This window comes from Pteropus alecto, unplaced genomic scaffold (assembly GCF_000325575.1).
Source record: "Pteropus alecto unplaced genomic scaffold, ASM32557v1 scaffold37, whole genome shotgun sequence".
Taxonomy (NCBI): Eukaryota; Metazoa; Chordata; class Mammalia; order Chiroptera; family Pteropodidae; genus Pteropus; species Pteropus alecto.
This window is the reverse complement of record NW_006440605.1, coordinates 939432-963095: the sequence shown is the minus strand read 5'-3', so window position 1 is coordinate 963095 and position 23664 is coordinate 939432. Positions and strand designations below refer to the sequence as shown.

Sequence of the window (23664 nt, the reverse complement as noted above, 5' to 3'; positions counted from 1 at the left end):
GCAAATGGTGGCAAAAGATGAGGCCTGGGAGGGACCTGTGTCCCAGAGAGTCTGACAGGACCAAGCCAAGCAGTCAGGACTTTATACCAAAGCCACTGGCACCCTAATCAGGTGTGTGGAGACACACTCAGGCTAGCAGCTGGGGAGGGACAGGAGTGGTGAGTCTGAACAGGCCACCCAAAGAGGTCACCACCTTGGCTAAATGACGGGGCTTGTGCTGCTGGCACGAGAGAGGGCCTTACACGGATGGAGAGAATGGGCTGCGGCCACGGTGAAACTGGGGGGAACATGGAGTTATGTGGTGGGGGGCAGGGCATGTCTCCTGGGAGGTGTCAGCCCACTTCCCTGGTGGGGGGGCGCATGTGCTGCTGGTGCACCATGGGGCTCAGAATATGTTGAATGGACGCTGAGAACCCCAACCCCAGCCCCGTGTGCAGAGTGCAGCCCAGCGCGCTCACCGGCAGCTGAGGACCCAGCACCTGACCAGGCAGACGCGGGCCGCCTCTAGGAAGCTTCTGGCCGGTGGGGAACACGGACGGTCTGTGACACTGGGAACTTGGATATGGAAACCCAGCCACTAATAAGAATTTATCCCAAGAAATTATTCAGTGCCCATAGAGTATCTCATGCAGGTATCGGTCACAGTTTGAGTTATAACTACATGAAACTTTGGAAGTCCCCAGGAACGTGACACTGGAGTAATGTTGCTGTTTAATAAATGGCTTTATAGCTGTTGTAAAAGAATTCTGTAAAAAAGAAATCGTAAAAGATCTCTGAAGTATATTTTACAGCGTGGCAAATCTTTACACTATCCTAAGCAGAAAGGTTACCAAGCTGTATGTCCAGCGGGGGTTCACCCGTGTATCAGGTCGAACCATGTGAGACAGTCATTTTTGTGGGTCAGAAATGATTATCAGCGACGGTTCAACCTAGTTGAAATTAAGAGCAGTGAGAATGGAAAGAACTGTACTAAAGCAGGAGTGGTGGTTCTTTCTAGTTTGTTGGTTGCTATTTAATGACTTAAAATTAGAGCTTCCTCGTCCCTCCTGACGTCACCCGTAAGAGAGTCTGCTCCTCGAGGGCCAGCTTCCGCTGCCCTTCACTTCCTCCCCTGAGCAGCTTCCTGCTTCTTGACCCTTCCTCTCCGGTCCTGGCAGGGGGCCCTTGGGTGTTCTCGCAGCCCTCTGGGCGTGCTCCCCACAGCCCTGGTTTGGCCCTTTGGGGTCCTCAGTCCACCTGCATCCAACCCTCCATGCATTTGTCACAACACAGCTTTCCGGGTGCTGCTACTGGCTGATGAGCCATCATCTACTCATTGAACTTGACCCAAGCCCAAGGTAAACTCCCCAGCAGGCTTGGCCAGCCAGCAGCTTGGCCTTCCCCGTCTTCACCGTCTTGATGCTGATACAGCCTAAGATGACCTGCGTGCCCCACACCTATGAGTTACTGAAACTGCCACAGGCACCCGACAAGCCCCTGGGTGTTTTCACCTGTGCCGCTGCTGCATGTGGGGACCCTGCACCCCACCCACCTTTGCTGAATCTCTCAACATTTCCATCACTAGTCTGTCAAGATCATTTTGTGTTAACTTATCTCCCTATCTTCATTTCCAAACACCACTTGAGGCCGCTCCTGTCTCGTGTCATCTGTGAATCCGACATGCAAGCCTTCTGTGTTCTCATCTCAGGCAAGACTGAGGACACAGCCCTTTGGCGTCCCACTAGGGACCCTCTTTCTACTTGAGATCTCTCAGCTACTGAGCTCGAGTGTAAATGCTGAGTAAATTTTAAAGTCACCAAATCTGCTCTCCAGTCCTTCTTTCTCCCTAGAATTTACAAGGAGGTCATGAGGGACTCGGCACCTTGCTGATACCCAAGGGCCCGTGTCTACTTCATCTCTCCACTATGCCCAGAGCCACCCAGGACCAGCCACGCATTCACTATAGTGGCAGAAAATTGCCTTCTCTCTGTGTGCCCCACTCTAGGCTGCAAAGCATATCTCTCAGAGTTTAGTCTTTATTTGTTCAAGGAAGCAGGAAACCCGGGATTCAGAGCCTTCCCCGTGCTCACAGCTCGCAGGCCATTTTCTGCCCCAGATTGTCGTTGGATCTGTAGGATTGACTTCCTCCTTTTGCAGATTGGGATTCTTTGCCCTCCTGCTGCCTTCTGTTGCTTGCGTCCTTCCTGGTTCCCCAAAGGTGCCACACGGGTGCTCAGCGCTTTAATTATCTTCGTGTCCGAGGTGAAATTCATATGCTGGCGACTTTAGTGTGTGCAGTTTGTATTCATTGGCTGCTGTGTGTCGTGCGTCTTTCCTCTTCCCTTCCTGCCTTGATCTGCGGCGCCCTTGTAAGCTGACCCTTCCCAATCGAAGCGCCATGTCACCAAAGGGAAGACGGAAATAAACCACAGTTAAGGAGTCTCGTTTCTTCTTCATCAAATGATATTACATGGACACGCTCTAGGTCCATGATTTTTTTCTTTTTAGTTATGGTAAAATATACATAAAATTTACCACCTTAACCGTTTTTAAGTGCACAGCTCAGTAGCATTAAGTACATTCTCAATGTTGTGCGACCGTTCCCCACTTCCCCATGCATCTCCAGAACGTCCTCATCTTCCCAAACTGACGCTTTGTCCCTATTAACTCCCCTCCCCTCCCCCAGACCCCGGCTCCCACCATCTACTATCTGTCTCTGTGGCGCCGACTCCTTTAGGGACCGCATGTAAGTGGAATTAGACGATATCTGTCCTTTTGTGTCTGGCTTATTTCACTGCGCATAATGTCCTCAGGGTTTGTCCATGTCTAGCAGGTGTCATAACCTCCTTCCTTTTTAAGGCTGAACGACATTCCTCGTGTGTGTATACCACATTGTGTTCACCCATTCATCCATCTCAGACACTTGGGTCGCTTCCACTTTGTGGGTATTGTGAGTAATGCCACCGTGAACATACCTTTTTAAAAATTATTCTTTCATTTTTAACAAATGTCCATTCATCCCAAATTTAGCTTTTTTAAAAAATTGAATCTTTTGTTTGGTAATAATTTTCCATTTATAGAAAAGTTTCCAACTAGCTCTCTGGTGTCTCTTATAAGGACGCTAATGTTATGGGATCAGGGCCCCACCCGATGACCTATGTACTTCCTTAGCGACCCTGTCAGCAAATACAGCCACACCAAGGGTTAAGACTTAAACAGATACATTTGGGGGGAAACAAACACAGCCATTCAGCTCATAACATGGGTGAACCTCGAAAACACTATGTTAATTGAAATACGCATGACACAGAAGGACAAACGCTGTGTCATCTGTGAATTTGGTATGAGAGCTTTCTGTGATCTCATCTCAGGCAAGACTGAGGACACAGCCCTTTGGCGTTCCTCCAGGGACCCTCTATTTGAGATCGATTGTGTATGGTTCCACTTACACGAGGGACCGAGAAGAGGCAAATCTGTAGAGACAGAAAGTAGAATGGTGGGCGCCAGGGGTTGGGGGACGGGGCTGAGGATTTCGTGTTTAATGGGGACAGAGTTTTTACTGGGGATGATGAAAAAGTTTGGGGTAGAGATAGATCGTGATAAAAGTTACACAATATTATTAATGTATTGCAACTGGATTGTACACTTACAGATGGTCAAGATGATGAATATTACATAAATTTTCCCACAATAAAAAGGTAAAAAGAAGAACAAAGGAGACCCAGCAATACCCAGTCCCCTTGGTTTCAGGAGAGGCCCCCAGCTTGGCGAAGAGCAGCACCATTATGCAAGTTCAAGTGGATAGATGTCCTATGCCAGCAGGAGGGTGTGGTAAGGGATACCTGGGACCCAAGTCCCTGGTCTGGCCACCAGCTCCCTGTCAGAGGTGCTGTTCCAGATCTTTCTGGGGAGCCCTCAGTGTCAGCTGAACTGAGCCCAGGGCCAGTAGGTAGCTCTCTCGGCCAGGGGTCATTCCTCAGTGTCCACACGTTTGCCTATTTCTGTTTTACACAGTGGACCCCTGGGGAGGCTGCTACACAAAATCCTGCATTTTCCACCCACGCGAAAGTCTCGCTTTCGGCCAGCTCTCAGTGGAACAGCCACACATCCTACTGGAACACTCAGTTTCTCTTCCTGTGTTTTCCCATTGCTTTTTATATTTGTCACAGTCTCACTAAATTACATACTTTGCCGTGAGGTCCCCAGGCATTTCTCATTTCCTCGGTAACCCTCTCGGAATGTCCTGTAACCTGCTTTCTTGAACAAAGAACCACTCCCAGACCCTCCTCCTTGGCCATCAGAACATCTAGCTGAGGCGTTGGTTCCTGGTTCCACGTTTGTCACCTGCTCCACTAATCCCTCCTGCGAGGCCGCGCCCACGGGTCTTCCCTCTGAGAGGTGAAGGGAAGGCGAGAGAGGAAGGCTGCCTGCTCTTCCTGCCGGGCCTCCAGTGAGCGATAAGAGAAGTTCTGGATTTAAATGGGTTCTCAGGAAACATGGTTTTATTCATTGCTGGGTGCTCCGGGCTGAATTGTGTTCCCCCACAAATTCCCAAGTTGAAGCCCTAACTCCCAGTGCGACAGTGTTTAGAGGCGGGGCCTTCAGGAGGTGATTACGTGAGGTCATGAGGGTGAGGCCCATGATGGGATTAGTCCCTTAGAAGAAGGACACCAAGAGAGCTTGCTCTCCGCTCCACACTCCACTGGGTAAGGATACAGCCAGAAGGTGGCTGTCTGCAAGTCCTTACCAAGAACTGAAGGTGCTGGCAACTTGATCTTGGACTTCCCAGCCTTCAGAACTGTAGGAAGTAAATTTCTATTGTTAGAGCCACCCAGTCTTTGGTATTTTGTTATGGCAGCCCGAGCAGACTAAGACAGTGCAAATGAGTGTTCTGTTTTTTTGTTGGTGGCGCTTTTGTTTATTTTAAACTTTTCCTTTTGAAATCTTTATAGTCTCACAGTAAATTGCAAAGGCGGTACAGAGGGGTCACGAATGCCCTCCTCCACATTTCCCTCGCTGGCTACTTCTTACGTAACTAGAATAGGATGTCAGAACCAGGAAATCGACATCGTGACAATGTGTGAGTCTAGTTCTGTACCATTTTATCACGTTCAGGTTCCCATCTCCACCACCTTCAAGATCAAGGACTGTTCCATCACCACAAAGATCACCCTTGATCTTTATGGTCACACCCACTCCACTGCCCCCACCATTGCTACCCCTGGCAACTGCTAATCTGTTCTGCATCTCTGTAATTTATCATGCAGTGACCTTTTGAGATTGGCTCTTGTCTCAGTGTAATGCCCACGAAATCCATCCAGGTGGCTGCGTGTTATCAGTAGTTCCTTTTCCTTGCTGAGCTGTATTCTGTGGTGTGGACGGACCACAGTTTGTCTAACCATTTGCCCAGTGAAGGACATCTGGGTGGTTTTCAGTTTTTTGGCTACCACAACTAAAGCTGCTGCGAGCAGTCATGTAACAGGTTTTTGTCTGGGCAGGAATTTTGCATTTCTCTGAGATAAATACCCAGGGGTGCAATTATTTAGTCTCTTTTACCAATTGCCCAACTGTTTTCCAGAGTGGCTGTACCATTTTACATTCCCACCAGCAACATGCAAGTGATTCACTTTCCCCACAACCTCTCCAGCATTTAGAGTCATTATTATTTTTTATTTTTACCACTCTCTGGGTGGTTTGAATTTGCATTTCTCTAATGGCTAATGATGTGGAACATCTCTTCGTGTGCTTTTTGACTATCTGTATATTTTCAGTGAAGTGTATCTTCATCTCTTTTGCGCATTTTCTAAGTGGGTCGTTTGTATTTTTACTAGTGAGTTTTGAGAGCTCATTATATATTTAAATACCAGTCCTTTGTCAGATGGCTGTTTGCAGATATTTTCTCCTGCTCTCTAGCTTGTCTTTTCATCCTCTTAACATGGTCTGCCACAAGCAAAGGTTTTAAATTATGATGAAGTCAACTTACAGACTTTTTTTTTTCTCTTTTATGGATTAGGCTTTTGGTGTCATGTCAAAGAACTCTTCACTCCCCAAGCCCTAGTTCCTAAAGATTTTTTCCTGTTATCTATAAAAAGTTTTATAGTTTTCCATTTTCCATTTAAATCCGGTCCAGTTTGAGTTCATTTTTATGCCAATAGACACGGGCCTCATTGTTCTTTCTATTTCAGCTTCCAGAATTATCCATAGAGTTACTACACACAAGATGGTTTTGTAATCTTGTGATTTGCAAGGACAATTGACCCTTGAACAACATGATTTGAACTGCACGGGTCCACTTATACACAGTTTTATTTTCTTCAATAAATATTGGAAAATTTTTTGAGATTTTCTTACTACCATGAAACAATCGTATTGATTACACTGGGCTACCGTAAAGTGATGATATTGCTGCATTTTCATTATCAATGCATACATCGTTAACCCTGTAAATAATATGAAATTCTCATTTGCATGATCCTTTCATTTTTTATGTCTGGTGTTGGTAATACATATAACATCTACAGTGTTTTTTATCACTTAAGACAGTATCGATTAGGTACTGACAGATGAGATAAACTTATGGTATTGATAAATACAGCACAGAACTGTGTGTTTCTTATGATTTTATTAACATTTTCTTTTCTCTAGCTTTATCGTAAGATTACAGTATATAATGCATATAACATACAAAATATGTATTAATCAACTATTTATGTTGTTGGTAAGGCTTCTTGACCACAATAGGTTATTAGTAGTTAAGTTTGGGGAGGGTCAAAAGTTATACACAGATTTTTGACTGTACAGGGGTTCGGTGTCTCTAACCCCTGCATTTTTCAAGGGTTAACTATATATTGCTCAGTGAATGGCATTAACCTATGCAAAAAATATATACTTGGTATTAATATCCTTTTGTTATATGTGAGTGATTTTTCAACACAAATCTTAGAATAATTGTTATTAAACATTATTTCTCAGCTTATAAAACTATTTATACCAAGAGCAATTAACTGTGGATGGTTGCATTATGGATTATTTCCACTTTTATACCTTTTCGTGATTTTTAAGTTTTCTACACAGATAGTCAAGAAGATACATTTTGTAAAATATATTTTTTAATGCTGTTCTCTGGGTTTACCATAACTTGGGGGTAGTGTGCTCATATATTTTCCTACTGGGTAATATCAGGTTTAGAAAAAGTATTCTTTCTAGCTCACACTGTCTTCTAAGCCGCAAGATGCCTTTTTTTCTTTGTCCCACAAAGCAGGAAGTTAAGGGGTTTTTTTCCTCCTATATTTTTATTCTTTTTTATACCATTTTGTGTAACATCGAAATGAAGCAAGGCAGAGAAATCAATGAGTCGTCTTGGCATCGATTTAGTCTATTCTCAGGCGACTGAAAAGCCAGGAACTGTGAACTGAAAACTTCATCTTATATCAGATTTTCTTAATTGTCTCCCAAACACTTGCCCACAGCTTGCCCACAGCTAGAGGTTGCCAGAACTCTCCAGAGACAGGCGACGCCCTCAGCCTGAAGGAAAAGTCTTGGCTGAGACAGAGAATGGGGGCCGGGAGGGGGACGCAGGACCTTACTGCATGGGAGAAAGAGAGCAGTTATCCTGGAAGGCCGTTCCCACGTAAAAATGCCATCCGTGTGGCCTCTCGCAGAGGACCGCGGGCACGGAAGTGCCAGGGCCCAGCTGCCTTCCAAAGATGTTTCCATTTTTTTTCTCATCGAGCAGCACAAGGAATCTACCGTTTGGAATATAAAATTCTTGCTTAAGTCAATTTTTCTAGAAGTCAGTGAGATTATAAAAGACAGTTTAAAACCGATTAAGGTGGTCACTTGATATGTCACTTTGGGCTTCCTCGAAAAATGACTTTTAACCGATTTTGTAACTATTTGTCTTGTTCATGGAATTTCTTTGTGGGTCTTTAGGGTTCCCTCATGGGCTAGTGTGGTCGCGCTTTGTATCAGAGGGGAAAGTGTATGACCTAAAGGACTTAGGATAGACCGAGGGCCACGTTGGAGCATAGCTACTACACTAGGAAGTAGCCCCTATTAACCCGAACTGCATTGTATGGGGTCTGTTGTCCAAATAAAGAAATGTAAGAAGAATCCTGGTATCTGTTACACGAGCTGAGTCGTCTCATCGGCTCGGAGACTGCTCTTCAGTTCAAGAAACCAAGAGAAAATAGGCTTTAAAAAAATCATCATGAGAACAGGCTGCCCTCTGTGTTTGTTGCTGAGAATGGGGTGTGTTTTTTCCTCCAGGCAAAGAACTTTTTCCATTTTCACTGTTCATTTCTTATTTTTGTCCCTGCCTCTCCTCCGGGTCCCCTTGTAGAAACAGCTCTGTGGCATACAGTCACCACGGTGGACTGGTGCACACCAATCAATGGCCCCCACAGCAGTGGGCAGACAGCGCTAATTAGACTCTGAAGTGGCTCTGTAACAGCACAGACGGTGGCAGGCCGCGCTCTGCTGAAGCCACTCTGGGACCTGGGTCTCAGTGCCACTCCACTGCCCGTGCGTCCCACCATGGCCGTCTGCTTTAGGAAAACACGTTAGCGGGATAAGTGTGTGTTTCTGTCTCTCTCACAGCCAAGGGCACGATGACTAACGTGCTGTGTGTTGAACTACAAATCAAACAGCTTGATCTGTTCTTGCAGCAAGATGGCTGTTCCTCGCAGGGTTTGTCTGTTTGATAGCTTTACTAAAATGGAATTTACATACCATACCATTCATCCATTTAAATGTACAATTCAGTAGCATTATTATAGTCAGAGTCAATGCATTCTATTTTAGAACCCCAAAAAGAAACCCCATACCCATTAGTTGTCACCCTCCAACCGTCCCCCAGTACTAGGCACCTGTTAATCTACTTTATGTCTCTATGGATTTGCACATTTCCTGTAGAGGGAGTCTACAATATGTGGTCTTTTGTGGCTGACCTCTTTCACTCAGCATGATATCTTCATTTTCAAGGATCATCCCCATCGTAGTGTGTATCAGAGCCACACAGGGAAGCACCAGGTTCAGTCAGGAGGCAGAGGGAGGGGAAAGAAAAGGTGGGCAAGAGCCTGCATTGTGGTTTCTATGGGGAGGAAGGAGTGAGGCAGGGCGAACGGGATGAGAATTGACGCTTGTGAATAATTTCAGTGGGCCCTGGCCCTGGGGTGGGTCATGATTTAGGCAGGCGGATGGTGGCCCTGGGTGTGAGAGCTCCATCAGGGGGGTTGCTGTGTGGGTGGGCTCTGAGTCAGTCGGTTTGCACGTGAAGGGAGCTCTTCCTTAGATGAATACTTACCCTCTCTGGGAGCTGGCTACTCCTGGGGGCAGGGGCAGGGCAGTCCTTCATGTCAGTGAGGCCCCAGACATCAGAGCATCAAAAGTACAGAGTAAAAAGTCATGGTAAATACAACTGGTCCGTGGCGGAGGTACTGACTCGTTCGCATCTTGGTCAGGCAGTTATTTTCAAGGCTGCGTATGCTACAGAAAGGCTCACTGGGTGGCCATCCATCTCTGTTTTAAGTCTTAAGTAGCTTGAGGGGGATGGTGGTTAGACTGCTCCAAAGGAAAAAGAATAATTTATCTCAATAGTTCACATTGCCACCAAAGGCATAGGGTTAAACTTTTGAGTAATACTCCCCAAATAGAAGGCCATCTCAAATACTTGTTGGAAGTGTGTGTGTAATAAATTATAAAGAAATATGAAGAATATCAGTGCTCTATGGTGTGTGTTTGAGCAAATAAGGGTCTTCTATCATATAACAACTTCTCATTTAAGACTCTTTAATATGCATTCGATCTTCATTTTTCATGGATTCTCTATTAATTCCCCTACTCACTAAAATGTACTTGTAAACCCCAAATCAATACTTGTGGGGCTTTCATTGTTTTTCACAGATGTGAGCAGAACAGCCAAAAAATTGAGTCACCCAGTGTGCACATGCCCAGCGAAGGCTGAATAAGGGGCCACTCTGCCTCCCTGTTGCAGCTGCTGTGAGCAAGTGCCCTTTTTGCAATATTTAGTGCCATGCTTTTCTCTTTTTTTTTACCCTTTTTTTGGTGATCTCGCTGTTTAAAAAGGCCACCGAGCATGGTGCTGAAGTAGTGTCCAGTGTTCCAACAAGCAAGAAGGCTGTGATGTGCCTAATGGAGAAAATACAAGTGACAGACACACTTCCTTCAGGCATAAATTATCGTACTCTTGGCCGTGGGGTCAGTGTTTCTAGATTGACAGTGTGTATAAAATCAGATGTCACCCAACAGAGAGACACACCTAACAGGTTACGTGCTAACTGGTTGATGAAAGGGTGGCTAGAGGCCCCCGGGACCGGGCCCTGGATTTCTCCCCCGAGCAGCGTTTTGCTGTTCACCGACTCAGTGTCTCTGTGACCTCATAGGACATCGCTATGCCAGTAATGAGAGTCGACTGTAACTTTTTTTTTAATAGTTTGAGTCATAAGAAATTGCAAAACAGTAGAGTCCCTGTGTACCATCTCCGAGTGTCCCCCATTGATGATATCTAATGTAACCATAGTCCATTGTCAAAACCAAGACACTGATATTGGTACCATATTATTAACTCGGGGACAAACCCTATTTAGATTTTGCCAGTTTTCACATGTACTCTTTTGTTGGGGAGGGAGGAGTGTGTAGTTCTTTGAAATTATACCCCATGTAGAGATTTAAGTAACCAGCACCACAGTCAAGATACAGAAGCATGCTACCACCCAAAGAAACAATCATTTCGTTTTCTTAATAGTGGTAAAATATATATAACATGAAATGGGACCACTGTAATCATTATTAAGAGTATATTCCAGGGGCATCAGTACATTCACATCTCCGTACAACCATCCCCACCATCCGTCTCTAGAACGTTCTCATCTTCCCAAACTGACACCACATTAAACACTAATCCCCCTCCTCCTAAGTTCCATCTCTATGAATCTGACTCTTCTAGGGACCTCATATAAGTGGAATCATGCAGTATTTGTTTTTCTGCATCTGGCTTATTTCACTGAGCACAGTGCCCTCAAGGTTCATTCATGTCGTTACACGTGTCAAAATTTTCTTCCTTTTTTATGGCTTAATAAAATTCCATGAAAAAAATGATTTCTTGACCTGTTTTGTGGAGGCACTGCTCTGTTGGATAAACAGATGATGATCACAGTAAATAAATACGGTTGACAGCTGAACAATGCAAGGGTTAGAGGTGCCTAACCTTTGGAACGGGTGGTTCTTAGAGAGTGTTTATGGTGATTTTTTCTTCTGTGGACTATTTGATTAAAGCAGAATCCATCCCGCTTCAGACAAGACCTCAGATCACAGGCACAATCTCTCAGTTGCACCAGGATGCTGAGCAAAGGGTGCATTTCAGAATCTATCCCATATTTGTGCGCTCAGGTCATAATATAATAGCCTGGGTGGAGTTTAATGTGGTGCCGAAATGGCAGGAAATGCCTGCGCTGGACCGTGAAGGCCTCTATTTTATGATTTTCGCCTTTGTAAATGGGGTTTGTGTATGAGTAACAGCCTCTGCACCTTTGTCTACCATAATAGTTATTGTTAGCCACTTATGATCATGATGTCACGATGTTTGGAATCACTACCCAAATAGCATCCTCCCCGTGCTGAGCTGTGTTAAGGAATGAATAGCTGCCTAGTATGTGTCTGTGTGTGAAATGGCATCACACTGCATAGTGGTCAAGTCTCAGTTCACAAACTTTCTTCGTTACTCCTCTCCCAGAAACGTTTTCTCAGACACATACCCACCTCCACACTTGCATCCCCCCTAAATTTCCACCTGAATTAGAACCTACTCCACGTGCTGTACCCGTCTCCCAGAAGAGAGGCCGTTTTCCTCCAGGGCCAGCCCCAAGCCCACCCTAAGGGCCACAGTCTCCCCGTTGCTGAGAACCGGAGTTCCAGCTGCCGCCTTCGTGTAGAGCAGAGAAACTGGGGAGCGGGCACTCTGGAGACCCAGGACCGGGTCAGGAAGGCCACCGGACAGGTTTCTTTTTAATGCCAGTGTTGATCTTGGAGCAAAGCTTTCGGATGTGGTTTTCACCCTGAGAATAAAGACACCAAGCAGCCTGGCTCAGCGAGGCTCGAGTTGCTTGAGTTGATAGATTGAGTTGTCAGACAGGAGGGGGAGACCAGCCTCATTTTGTGGCTCAGTTTTCTGAGCGCTGTGTCTTCCCGTCGGTGGCGCGTGCTTCCCGGTAGCCCGGCCCGTAAGTCAGTGAGCAGATGAGCGTGCAGGGCCCTGGGGACCCCGCTGCATATTAGGCTGGTTCGCAGTCACCGTCTGAAATAGGGTCAGAGCCCGTCGTCCACTCTACTCTGGTGGCCAGAATCTCAGGCTTCTCTCACCGTGGCGTGTGTGGCTGCCACCACACCCCGTAGTCTCTGGGTCTCAGTCACCCCGGCACCCCGTCTCGGCTGCGTTGCCGTCACGTGCACGGTGTCGGCACCAACCACGCCCGAGCGCAGGGGGCTCCCTGTTTGGTGATCTTAGCTTCTCCGCAGTGAGCGGAAGCTGCGCTCTGCTCTGACTCCCTGCTAAGGCCGAGGGGTGTCGGGACGTTTTTGCTGTTGTTTTACAAAGGAAAAAATATGGTGTGATTTGCACCCTGAGCGGTCACAGTGGGGACCAATTTCCTGCGCTCCACACCCGCTGCTTCAGCCAATACAGTAAGGGAAGACGCAGCTTTGCATTTCTAGAAGGATCCGCGGAGGTATAAAAACGGCGCACAGCCAGGCTGGGAGCCCAGCCTGCGAACATGGGGAACGCACACTCCAGAGGCAGCGACAGAGACGGCGCGCTCCACAGCCACCCCGAGCTGTCCTTCTATGGCTCCATTCCTAGGAAATGGAGCGAGAATGTCTTTCTGGATAACGAGCTGCTCACTTCCAAGGTCCTGTCTGTGCTGCGGCCGCAGTCAGAGCGGGGCTTCCGGACAGGCCACCTCCACTGCCCTGCCCACTTTCTCAGCACCAACTCTGTCTTTGCCTCCGTCGCAGCGTCCCTGAAGGAGCACCCGAGGGCCACCCTCTTGTCCGATGGCAGCCCGGCCCTGTCCAGGAATGTCGGCATGACGATCTCGCAGAAGGGGGGTCCTCAGCCAGCACCCAGCCCAACGGGAACGGGGCCGCGACTCGGGTAAGCCGGCCTGCTCTCTGCCACCAGGCACAGAGGGGGAGGGGGCTGGGTTTGGCGTCCTGCGGGGACCCTGCGACTGCCTCTCTGAAAGGAGACCCTCGGGCGTGTGAATCTGCTTGTGGGCCCCCAACCAAGCAGTGAAATTCCCATTAACACTTATTTCAGAGTCATTTCTTTTCCTTCTTCAAGAACCGCTGTGTTCTGGGTGGACTCGGCCAATGGAGCCAGTTTGCCTCATGCTGTGGAAGGACCCTTCGCCGGGGTCCCTTTCTGTTCTCGATTCGGGGCTGGAGGTCCCGCTGAGGTTGCCCCGGAGATTGCATCCCACTATTTATGCCCCAACGCAGTGTTTTTTAAAGACTTGGAGGTGGCTCTCTAAATGCCGTATTCAGCAGTGTTGAGGGAGAAAGCCTGACCCTGAGTGTCATCGCCGTGCTCCTCGTGGGAGTGGGTGGGAAAGGGGCCAGTGGTCTTCTTCCGTTAGAAAGGATTCTCCCTCTGCCGTCGAGTGAGTTGACGCCTTCTAGAAAGAGTTCCCCGGGGGACCAATGGCCAGTAAAGGAAGCATATGGTTCACACACCCTTAGAATGGATTCGAACATTAAAGTTAGTTTTGTTGGAAGAAGTCCTGATGTTATATTGACAGGTAGTCTCCCAATTTTCAGAAATGATCTGTGACAAAGTAGAGGCCTACATGAAATCTAAAAGTTCTCAAATGATATTTAAGCAGATTGATTACAGACAGCCTCATTCGCCTTCATAGAATGGTGCCTGCATGTGTGTGTGCTTGCGTTTAATTCAGTTTTCTGAAATGCGTTTATGACTTTTATTTAGACCAGTCACAGGAGCGATGGATGAAGCCGAGTCCGTATTTCTGAAATTTAAGCAGGCAACTGATGACTCCCTTTCACTCACGTCCTCAAATGCCGAGTCCGTTTTTGTAGAAGGTACAGTCACGTGGTCTCCATCTACCTTGGGAAGTGCTGGGATGCACATCAATGTGTCCCGGGGACTCAGGCCAGGGCAGCTCCGAGCCAGCCGGGCTGTGGGCCCTGAGCAGTGGCCTCTTGCTCTTCCTGCAGACCCCTACACCGCCTCGCTGAAGAGTGAGATTGAGTCAGATGCCCACGAGTTCGAGGCCGAGTCCTGGAGCCTCTGCGTGGAGCCAGCTTACGCAAAGAGGCAAAAGAGGGAGGCGGTGAAAAGGCAGGATGTGCTCTATGGTGAGAGGCGCTTCGGCATGGCTCCCCCCGCTGCTCTTCCTGTCCCTTTTTTAAATTTACTCCACCTGGGAGTCTGGGCTCCTCTGCCGACACCCCGTGCAGCCCTATCACCCACTCCCTGCTCCCCCAGGACAGCCCTGCCTTCCAGGCCAGGGAAGAGGTGGCTGGGGAGGTCCCCAAGGACAAGTATGGTCAGGTGCCCAGGCCTGACTCATGCTTACCTTGTTGGTGACCCTGAGAGAGAAGACTGCCCTGGCCCATCCCAGCCGTCCTTGGTGACCACAGACAGGCCCAAGCATGGCTGCGATTGGGGGATTTGGAGGCATGTTCCTCTCTGTACATGTGATTGTAGCACCAGCCCTGTGACGGGCACCCCATCCTCCTGGCCATCAGAGAACATGGCCATGGGCAGCCACTATGCTGAGATGGGACGTTGCAGAATACAGTGAAAACCACAGCTCCAGATATGGAGCCTGGGCCAGGAGATGTGCTGGGTGCCCCATGCATGTCCCTCCAGGCCCCAGAAACCCCCACAAGCAGGGCGATGAAGGCCCAAGGCACTGGAACCTGGGCAGTAAGGCCACAGGGTGAGGACTTTGGCAGAGAACTGAGTAGCCAGCCTGGTACGTGGTGGGCGGACAGTACACACGAGTGCCCCTGTGGACCACCGGAGGGATGGAGCGTAAGTGCTGTGGTCCGTGTCCCCGCAGAGCTGATGCAGACAGAGGCGCACCACGTGCGGACCCTGAAGATCATGCTGAAGGTCTATGCCAGGGCGCTGCAGGAGGAGCTGCAGTTCCGCCCCAAGGCCGTCGGTCGCCTCTTCCTGTGCGCGGACGACCTGCTCGAGATGCACGGCCACTTCCTCTCTCGGCTGAAGGAGCGCCGCCACGAGTCCCTGGAGGAGGGCAGTGACCGGAATTACATCATCCAGAAAATCGGGGACCTCCTGGTGCAGCAGGTGGGCGCAGCCAGGACGGGCGCAGGGCCTGGACAGGCCCCCACCCCGGCTGCGTGCCTCCCAGTAACAGAGAGAATGTGGCCCACTGCAGTGTTGTGGTTTATAAGAAATATATGTTTGGTCTTTGTCCAGTTCCTGGCTCACAGCTCCCAAAAGCCTTGGAATGTCCTAAGCGATGAGAGCATAAAGGTGTCTCTGGTTACGTGAATGAGGTGACTGTTATTTAGCACCTAAGGGTAGGGTCTGGTGGCCAAGGGAGACAACCATGTGATGAGAAAGTTGGACCTTTCAGTCTCGTCCCCTGACCTTGGGCTGGGGGCGAATCAGTTTACCGTGGCCAGTGATTTAATCACCCGTGCCTATGTAACGAAGCCTCCGTAAGAACCCAACGGGACAGGATTCAGAGAGCTTCTAGGTTGCGAACATCTGAAGATTTGGGGAGACAGGTCCCCGGAGAGGGCGTGGCAGCTCCGCACCCTTCCCTGCACCTGGCCTTATGCATCTCTTCCATCTGGCTGTTCCTGAGTTGTGTTCTTTATAATAAACCAATGACCTAGTAAGTAACATGTTTCTCTGGGTGCTGTGAGCTGCTCTAACAAATTGATTGAACCCAAGAAAGGGGTCTTGGGAACCTCTGCTATACAGCCGGTCAGGCAGGAGCACAGGTGATGGCTGGCGTCTGAAGTGGAGAGAGAGCAGTTTGCAAGACCAAACCCTTAACCTGTGGTATCTGATGCTATCTGGGGGTAGACATCATCAGGCCCTGCTGTCGTCTGAGAATTGCTGACATGGGGGGAAACCCACACACGCACATTGGAATTGGGTCCAGGAACCCTCCCCTGCCCACTCCTTCCCCACCCCAAGAACAGTGGTCCTGATCATCTAGCAACACAGAGGCCTAAATAGTAAACGCGCTTGTCCAAACTGTCCGTGTCGCGTTCTGGGCTTTTCCTAGATTGGTTGGTCTATATTTTTTGGTCTTGGCACCTGTGTTTTTGCCTGTTAGAAGCATATCCGTGGACGAGAGCCATTCGTGGGAGGGCTGTTGACCCTGAATTGACTTCCGAGTCAACTTCTGTGCCTCGGCCAAGATTGACAGAGGGGCCAGCCCCGTAGCCCCGCGTGTGACCTCAGAGTGCTCCAAGCTTTCTGAGTCAGCTCATTAGAATGGATACCCATTTTGCTTTTAAATTTTTGCTTTTTAAATTTTTCTGGCATTCTTCAGCTCACATGTATTTTCTTGGATTTCAGGAAGTCGTCACAGCACATAGGACGTCATAAAGCCCATTAGCGGGAAGTTTTCTCATTTTACCTTTATTGTACCTTGCGAGGAGACACCCGAAATAAAAGCACGTCTGAGTACGTGTTAGAGAAGAAAGAACAATCGCAAGTGAATTCAGTATTTATTTTAGAGTCAGACGAGCTAGCTGAAACCTTTCCCTGGCAGTTTTATGTGTTTCGTTTCGATAACATCTCCACTGTCTTTCTTCAGTTTTCAGGTGAAAACGGGGAGAGAATGAAAGAAAAATATGGTGTGTTTTGTAGTGGCCATAACGAGGCAGTCAGTCATTACAAGTTGTTGCTGCAACAAAATAAGAAATTTCAAAATTTGATCAAGGTAAAAAGAAAAATTTTTTACATTAAAAACATATCCTCTTTGCTTTAGGTTTTTTTCTTTTCTACAGAGCTGTTTGGAGATCTTGAAATTAAGGTACCTGCTATAAACTAGTCATTTTCATGTTTTTATTTCATTCTTAACCACAAATGCATTCAAGAGCACGTCAGCAGAGTCTTCAGGAGAATTCCAGGGTGTAAAGCAAAGCAGACCGGCTTTGTCCCTCTACACACCAGGGTGGCCCCTGAGATGCCCCTGCAGGCCCAAACATGGAACCCACTGACCATCATTCCTCAGATTGCTGAGGCGACACAAGTGTCATTTCCAGGGGCCACCCTGCCCTGGGGACCACCCCCTCCAGAGCCACCCATTGTGCCTTTTGACAGTCCGGCTGATGCAGGGTGTGCCTTCCTCTAAACCCTTGGTCCCCACATAGCGTGTGAAATGACCCACACCTATCTTGTGCCTCACAGTGTGTGGACGCTCAAAGCCCAGAACCAAAAAATGCTTTCCCCAGCCTGAGTCAGCCAGGTCGGGCCAGGCCCCACCTTCCGCGACCTAGAAAGTGCGCCGGGTTGACAGGCCACTAGGCCTCGTCAGCATGGCCTTGCAGCAGCCCCAGCACACTTGGTTCCAAAACAGCTCCATCACCTGTCGCCTGTGCCCCGCAGACTTCATTCTGAAGTGATAGTCTGTAACTAACAGTCTGGAGTTAAGAGTGATGCATGTTCAATTTCACTCCAGTATCATCACAGTGGACGGGTGTGAAAGGGAGAGAGGGTCACCGTAGGGCCTGGATTCATCTGGTGATAAGCAGTGGGACGGCCACCCAACGTCAAGAGCCAGAAACACCTGGAAAGTGGGAGGGTTCCAGCGAGATGAAGGAAACAGAGCTTAGTCCCCGGAATCTCACGCGTCCCACAGTGACTCCGGAAGTGGGAGGGTTCCAGCGAGATGAAGGAAACAGAGAGCTTTGTCCCCGGAATCTCACGTGTCCCCCCTGCGCGGCTGGGGTTCCTGAAATCGCACCGAGCACGTGACGTGTTCTGGGGAGCACGGGGGCTGCTCGCGTGTGTCGGAGGCCAGCAAAGAGCCAGTTCAGAAGGCACGGACCCAGTCTGGTTCTGGAAGGTTCCAACAGCTGTCGGTCAGGGTTAGGGTTTTCACGCACGTGTGTGTAAGCGTGTGCACACGCATCGTACAGCTGTCCAGGTGGTTCCCATGGCTGCCCCCCCTCCCTGGCTGCTTCTGGTTTCTTCTCAGCTGGTTTCTCGGGGGCCCCCAAATTAAATTCACTGATTTGGCAGCACATAAGACGTCAGTCCAGCGTGGTTTTGTTCTCCATTTCATAGAAAATCGGCAACTTTTCCATCGTGAGGCGGCTTGGCGTGCAGGAGTGTATTCTCCTGGTCACTCAGCGCATAACCAAGTACCCAGTGCTGGTGGAGCGCATCATTCAGAACACGGAAGGTACAGTCGCCGCCTCCCCGTCTTGCCCTGTGGTGCTTCGGGGGTGGTCTCTGTCTCCCTGCCCCCTATTTTAACAGTGGATTGGATAAGTGCCCCTCTGAGATTGTCCCTGATTCTCTGGATTCAGCTGGGCTCGGCGATCATTAACTGAGCTGCCACCGTGCAGAATCCTGTGCTAGGTGCTAGGAAAGGCAGGTACTGGGTCTCGTTTGGCTTCTGCCACCCCAGCCCCTGCCACAGGCTGGGCCATAGCGGGCCCTTGGTCAGCGTCTGGGGAGTGAATGAGTGATGGAGAAAGTTGTCTTGTTAAGGTCACTCCTGAGTGATCCAGACAAGCAAAGAGATGACTCCTGTGTCCACGACCAGGGCCATGAGAGGGACTTGCCTGCAGCATGGAGGGCAGAGAAGAGAGGGCACGAAGCCCAGCTGGGAGCTCCCAGCAGCCAGGGCCGTGCTGACCACACCCTCCTCAATCTCCAGGGGATTCGGGCCCTGGGAGAATGAGCAAGTTCCCCCGCCACGAAGGCCACATCCCTGGAGCGGGAGGAGCCAGCTCCTGGCAGTGACAGGAGGTAGAGGGAGTCCTATGAAGAGCTGGAGGGCACAGGGATTCCATGTACCAAGGAGCGGCCACCACAGCTCTGCAGGGCCATTTTTGTCACTTGAATTGTACCTTAGCTTCTGCATTCAACAGAAGCTCCGTCTTGGTAAAAACCAAACGCTGGGCTGTTGGATTTATTTTAGAGACGCATTTATGTCTTGGGAGATTTGAGTTGGAAGGCTATTCTTGAGGGTCCTCTGAGCAGTGGCCTCAGGGAACGCACCTCTCAGGCGTGTCCCTCTAGTGTGTTCACCCCTGTCATGTCCATGAACACGGACCAAAAAAAGGTTCTAACTCTGCTGTGTGGCAGCTGGTTCCGAGGACTACGAAGACCTGACCCAGGCCCTCAGCCTCATAAAAGACATCATCTCACAAGTGGACGCCAAGGTCAGCGAGTGTGAGAAAGGCCAGCGCCTCAGGGAGATTGCGGGGAAGATGGACCTGAAGTCCTCCAGCAAGCTCAAGAACGGGCTGACCTTCCGCAAGGAGGACATGCTGCGGCGGCAGCTGCGCCTGGAGGGCATGCTGTGCTGGAAGACCACGTCCGGGCGCTGGAAAGGTAGAGCCCGGCCCTCAGCCCCCTCCGGGCGGTGCCATCTTGGATCAGCGGCACTGTTCGAAGTGGCGGGTGCCTTCTGGGTCAGTGGGCACCATTTTGGGTTGGCGGGTGCCGGCTGGCACAGAGCCACGGCGGCCCGGCTGCTTCATGGCTGAAGGGAGGGGGCTGTGTCGGGATGAGCACAGGCAGCCAGGAGTGCAGTAGGAGTGCGTCAGGCCAGCACCTTCTTCCTGCAGTCTGCGAGGGGCCCTGCCTGCAGAAGGCATGGGAGCCATTGACTTCTGAACAGAAACTCAAAGCGTCATGAGGCTCCGAGTTTCCAAATGAGCCGTAACGGGCACCTGCAGTGGGCCCACCCACCGACAGGTCCGGTGTGGGTAGAAAACGCCACCTGGACTGCCAGCCTCCGTGTCCCCGATCATCCCAGTCACTGTTCGGGGATTGCTCCAAGTCCAGCTTTCAAAGTCTGTGCTGTGGTCCAAACCAGCGAGCACTCAGGACCCATCCCCAAGTTTCCTGTCCGTTTCGTGAGCTTCGAGAACGTGCTGGCCTGTCCACTGGCCTCGGCATCTTTAAAGATCTTTAGGGGAATAGCCAAGTCTTCAGGTGGCGAAATGACAGAACGCGTTTGGTCATGTTCTGCGTGTGGCGTGCATCCAGCAGATGCAGTTTAGTGCCTCCCATGTGCCAGAATCCCAGGCAGCGGGCCTGGAGAGTGAAACCAGTGAACAGAAAAGCAGTGAAAAGCATAGGAAATGCTTTCAGGAAGCCAGCAGGCTGCAGGAGAGGGCACGTGGTTGAGACGAGGTCCCGGGAAGCTCCCGGGAAAGGCAGCGTCACGCTTCCCAGGACATGAGCGCTCTTGTAGGAGATGCAGTTCAGGATTTGCACCCAAGTGCAAAGCTCCACCACGCCGGTGGCCGTGAGGTGTTCCTGCAGAGACAAGCCCCCCCACCCCCACCCCATCTGCTGCCGCCAGGAAGCTGGGGCACAAGGGGGCGAGCGCCTCACTCCAGGAGGAGGCAGGATCAGTGGCTCAGGTCCCAGGTGACCTGGGGGCGGGAAGAACGGAAGTGGGGCAAGATCGCACCGAGAGATTCCCAAAGACCAGACCCAGCCGGCACCGTTACAGCAGGGGGACGTCGTCGGGCACAGTGGCCTGGCGGGGGAGCAGGAAGTGCTGAGGGACTTCCGAGAGGAGCTTGGTAGCGGGTGTTAAATGTTGAAACCCGGAGAGGTGGCGGGAGACCCTCAGGCGCACGTGGTAGCCTCGTGGTGCCGGCCGAGAGTGGCTGGGTGTCCCTCCCGTGGTGCCGAAGGCATCTGCCCGGCGGGACCCTCGCGGCCATGTCACCCCATGCGCTTCCTCCTGTACTCTTTCCTCAGATGTCCTTGCTGTCCTGTTGACTGACGTGCTTTTGCTGCTACAAGAAAAGGATCAGAAATACGTCTTTGCTTCTGTGGTATGTGTCCCTCTCTTCCCACGAAGGGCCACTGCCTGTGCAGAAGGTAGCTGGGTGGAAGGGGTGGCCTGGGGGATGCATCGATGACAAGACGGGACCAGCACAGAGCAGGGTGGCTAGGAAAGCACATCTGTAAGTTACGCCATTGCCCGGGTCTTCCCAAGGGCCAGAAGGTTCCAGAAAGGCCACAGTAGAATTTTCCAAGAACAGGCGTCCTGTCTAGTTGCCTGTCTAGGCTAACACCCCCTCCAGTTTCAGCCTCCCTCTGCTTTTCTGTGGTTCTTTCTGTCACAAGCACTCAGGTCCTCACAGGCCCCAGCGTCCTTGCCAGGAGAGGCCCTCCATCCTTCACAGGGACTTACCAGCTTGTCACTGAGGACGCAAGCTCAGACAGTCGCCATCCTGTGTCCCTGTGTGCTGTGACGATGTCCACCCCATAGCACACCGGTCGCAGAACACCCTTGTCGTGGAAGCCAAGCCTGTAGTGCACTCTGTGCGGCCAGTGAACTTGGAGTCAAGCTGGGGTGCCAGTCATCCCTCCTGGCCGTGTCCACCCAAGACCTGGCTTCCTAGGTCCTTCAGCGTCTGACAGCACAGAGCTCACTTCAGGGAGAGAGTGTCAGGCCCTCCCCCCAGGGGCACCTGCCCCTGAGAGGCTCATAGAACCAGTTTGCTTCCAGCTTCACCTGGCGAGGAAGGCGGCCTCTGTGACTAAACTAGGGATCATGTGCCTTCCCTAGAGATTTAAAGGAGCAGCTTCTCAGGAGCTTCCCCAGCACCACACACAGGGTCGGGCCACATTGTCAAACGGTCTCGCTTTGACCCTGGCACACTCAGGTGTACCACCCAAGTGTACCGTCTGTTCCCTCACCCGAGGATGATGCAGTGTGATAATCTGCAAGGCCATCTGCTCCCTGGGTGTTCACACGGCTGTCTCTGTGTGTGTGTCTGTGTCCTGAAATCTTATAGAGACACTGGTTGTGTTGGATCAGGGCCCACCCTGATGACTTCATTTTACCTTATTCACCTCTGTAAAGGCCCAGTCTCCAAATACAGTCACATTCTGAGGTCTTGGAGGTGAGGGCTTCAACATAGGAATTTGGGGTGGACATAACTCAGCCCATAACAACGAGTTAAAAACGTACATTTCACTGGCCATCAGAGCATTGCAGGACACCCAGGCCGGGAGTACTGGTTGGTGTTTGGGGCACAGGGTCAGGAGGAAGGTTTATTTGTTGTTATATGCTATGTACTCTTTGTTTTTGTTTTGAGTTTTGTACTGTATGTGTGTTTTACTGATTATAAAACACATTTAGTTAATAAGCACATTCAACAGACACGTTAAAAGATACGAAGATGTCATGGCAGTACTGTCTGTTTTCCCCAGATGGTAAAATGTTTCTGCTTTGAATCGTTTGAAAATAAGTGGGGTGCCCTGCAGGTGACCCTCCCCTCCTCGCCATCTTCCACCTGTGCAGGACTCAAAGCGCCCCATCATCTCATTACAAAAACTCATCGTGAGGGAAGTGGCCAACGAGGAGAAAGCCATGTTCCTGATCAGCGCCTCCCTGCAGGGACCCGAGATGTACGAGATGCACACCAGCTCCAAGGAGGAGAGAAACGCCTGGATGGCCCACATCCGAAGGGCGGTCGAGAGGTATGCGGGCCTATGTCCACTCCACTGGCCATTTTGCCCTTGGCTTTGTTGGTTGACGAGTTGGCTGTGACCTTAAAGTGCCTGAGAGAGCTGGAGACCGCAGGCAGACAGGAGACCCCTTTGCCTTTCCTTCCCCTTGTTCCACCTTGGTGCTTTATCCATCCTTCATCTAAAGGGGACAGGTGGCTCCTTTCCAGCTCCATCTGACAAAGGCTCACCTTATCAGATACTAAAAAGGTCTCAGCGTCTCTGGCCAGGGGACCTGAGGCTAGGCAACTCTAACCTTCTATAGCGGTGGGACACTCCACCTGACACATGGCTGTCCCCATCTGCCCCATCTAGAGCCAGATCTGTTAGGGCAGGTCATGGTGTCCTGTCCTTCCCCCTCGGGCCAAAGGACCCCTCAGGACCTCAGCCCTGTGGTTCTGCGTCACATCCGGCTCCCTGTCTATCTGACAGACGGCGAGGGGGACCAGGCCCCATGCCCAGCCAGACTGCCGCTCCCTCTCTGCCCAGAAGCTTCCCAAAGCCTTTAGCTTGGAGCTTTTGCCACCTTCAACTTCAGCTCTGCTAGGCTTGCAGTCTCCTGTAGCCAGCAGGTCCCCAAGAAATGAACTATCCCCAATCTCCTCCTCTAGGTGGTGAGCAGGCATTTAAAACTCGTGGCTACCATGAACAAGCTAAATCTATCACAAAATGAGACACTCTCAGTCGGTAATGGAGACAAACTTAGTATCCATTTTGGAGGCCAGCCAGCCCATAAGGCATTGTCACTCCTCTGTCCCCTCTCCCCGCAGCTGTCCAGACGAGGAGGAGGGGCCCTTCAGTGAGGCCGAAGAAGAGAGGAAAATGGTTGAGGCCCGCGCCATGAGGCTGAGGGACTTCCAAGGTGAGGGGGGTGAGCCCAGACCTTCGCGCCCACACACGCCCCTTCTGTGGTGGTGACAGTGGCCCCGTAGCACTCCTTA

The 23664-nt window shown here is 50.4% G+C and overlaps 1 protein-coding gene across 2 annotated transcripts in view; it reads left to right on the top strand.

Annotated features, from left to right (window-relative positions):
* Window positions 1-23664, top strand: part of ARHGEF18 (Rho/Rac guanine nucleotide exchange factor 18) — a 66082-nt gene that overhangs the window by 32923 nt on the left and 9495 nt on the right. For both annotated transcript variants that reach the window (XM_025050534.1, XM_006917246.3), the window contains 10 exons: window positions 13009-13147; window positions 13982-14094; window positions 14230-14370; window positions 15081-15331; window positions 16824-16949; window positions 18299-18416; window positions 19328-19576; window positions 20963-21039; window positions 22518-22696; window positions 23494-23585. In XM_025050534.1, the coding sequence (XP_024906302.1) occupies window positions 13009-13147; window positions 13982-14094; window positions 14230-14370; window positions 15081-15331; window positions 16824-16949; window positions 18299-18416; window positions 19328-19576; window positions 20963-21039; window positions 22518-22696; window positions 23494-23585 (1485 nt within the window). The remainder of the gene's footprint in view (window positions 1-13008; window positions 13148-13981; window positions 14095-14229; window positions 14371-15080; window positions 15332-16823; window positions 16950-18298; window positions 18417-19327; window positions 19577-20962; window positions 21040-22517; window positions 22697-23493; window positions 23586-23664) is intronic.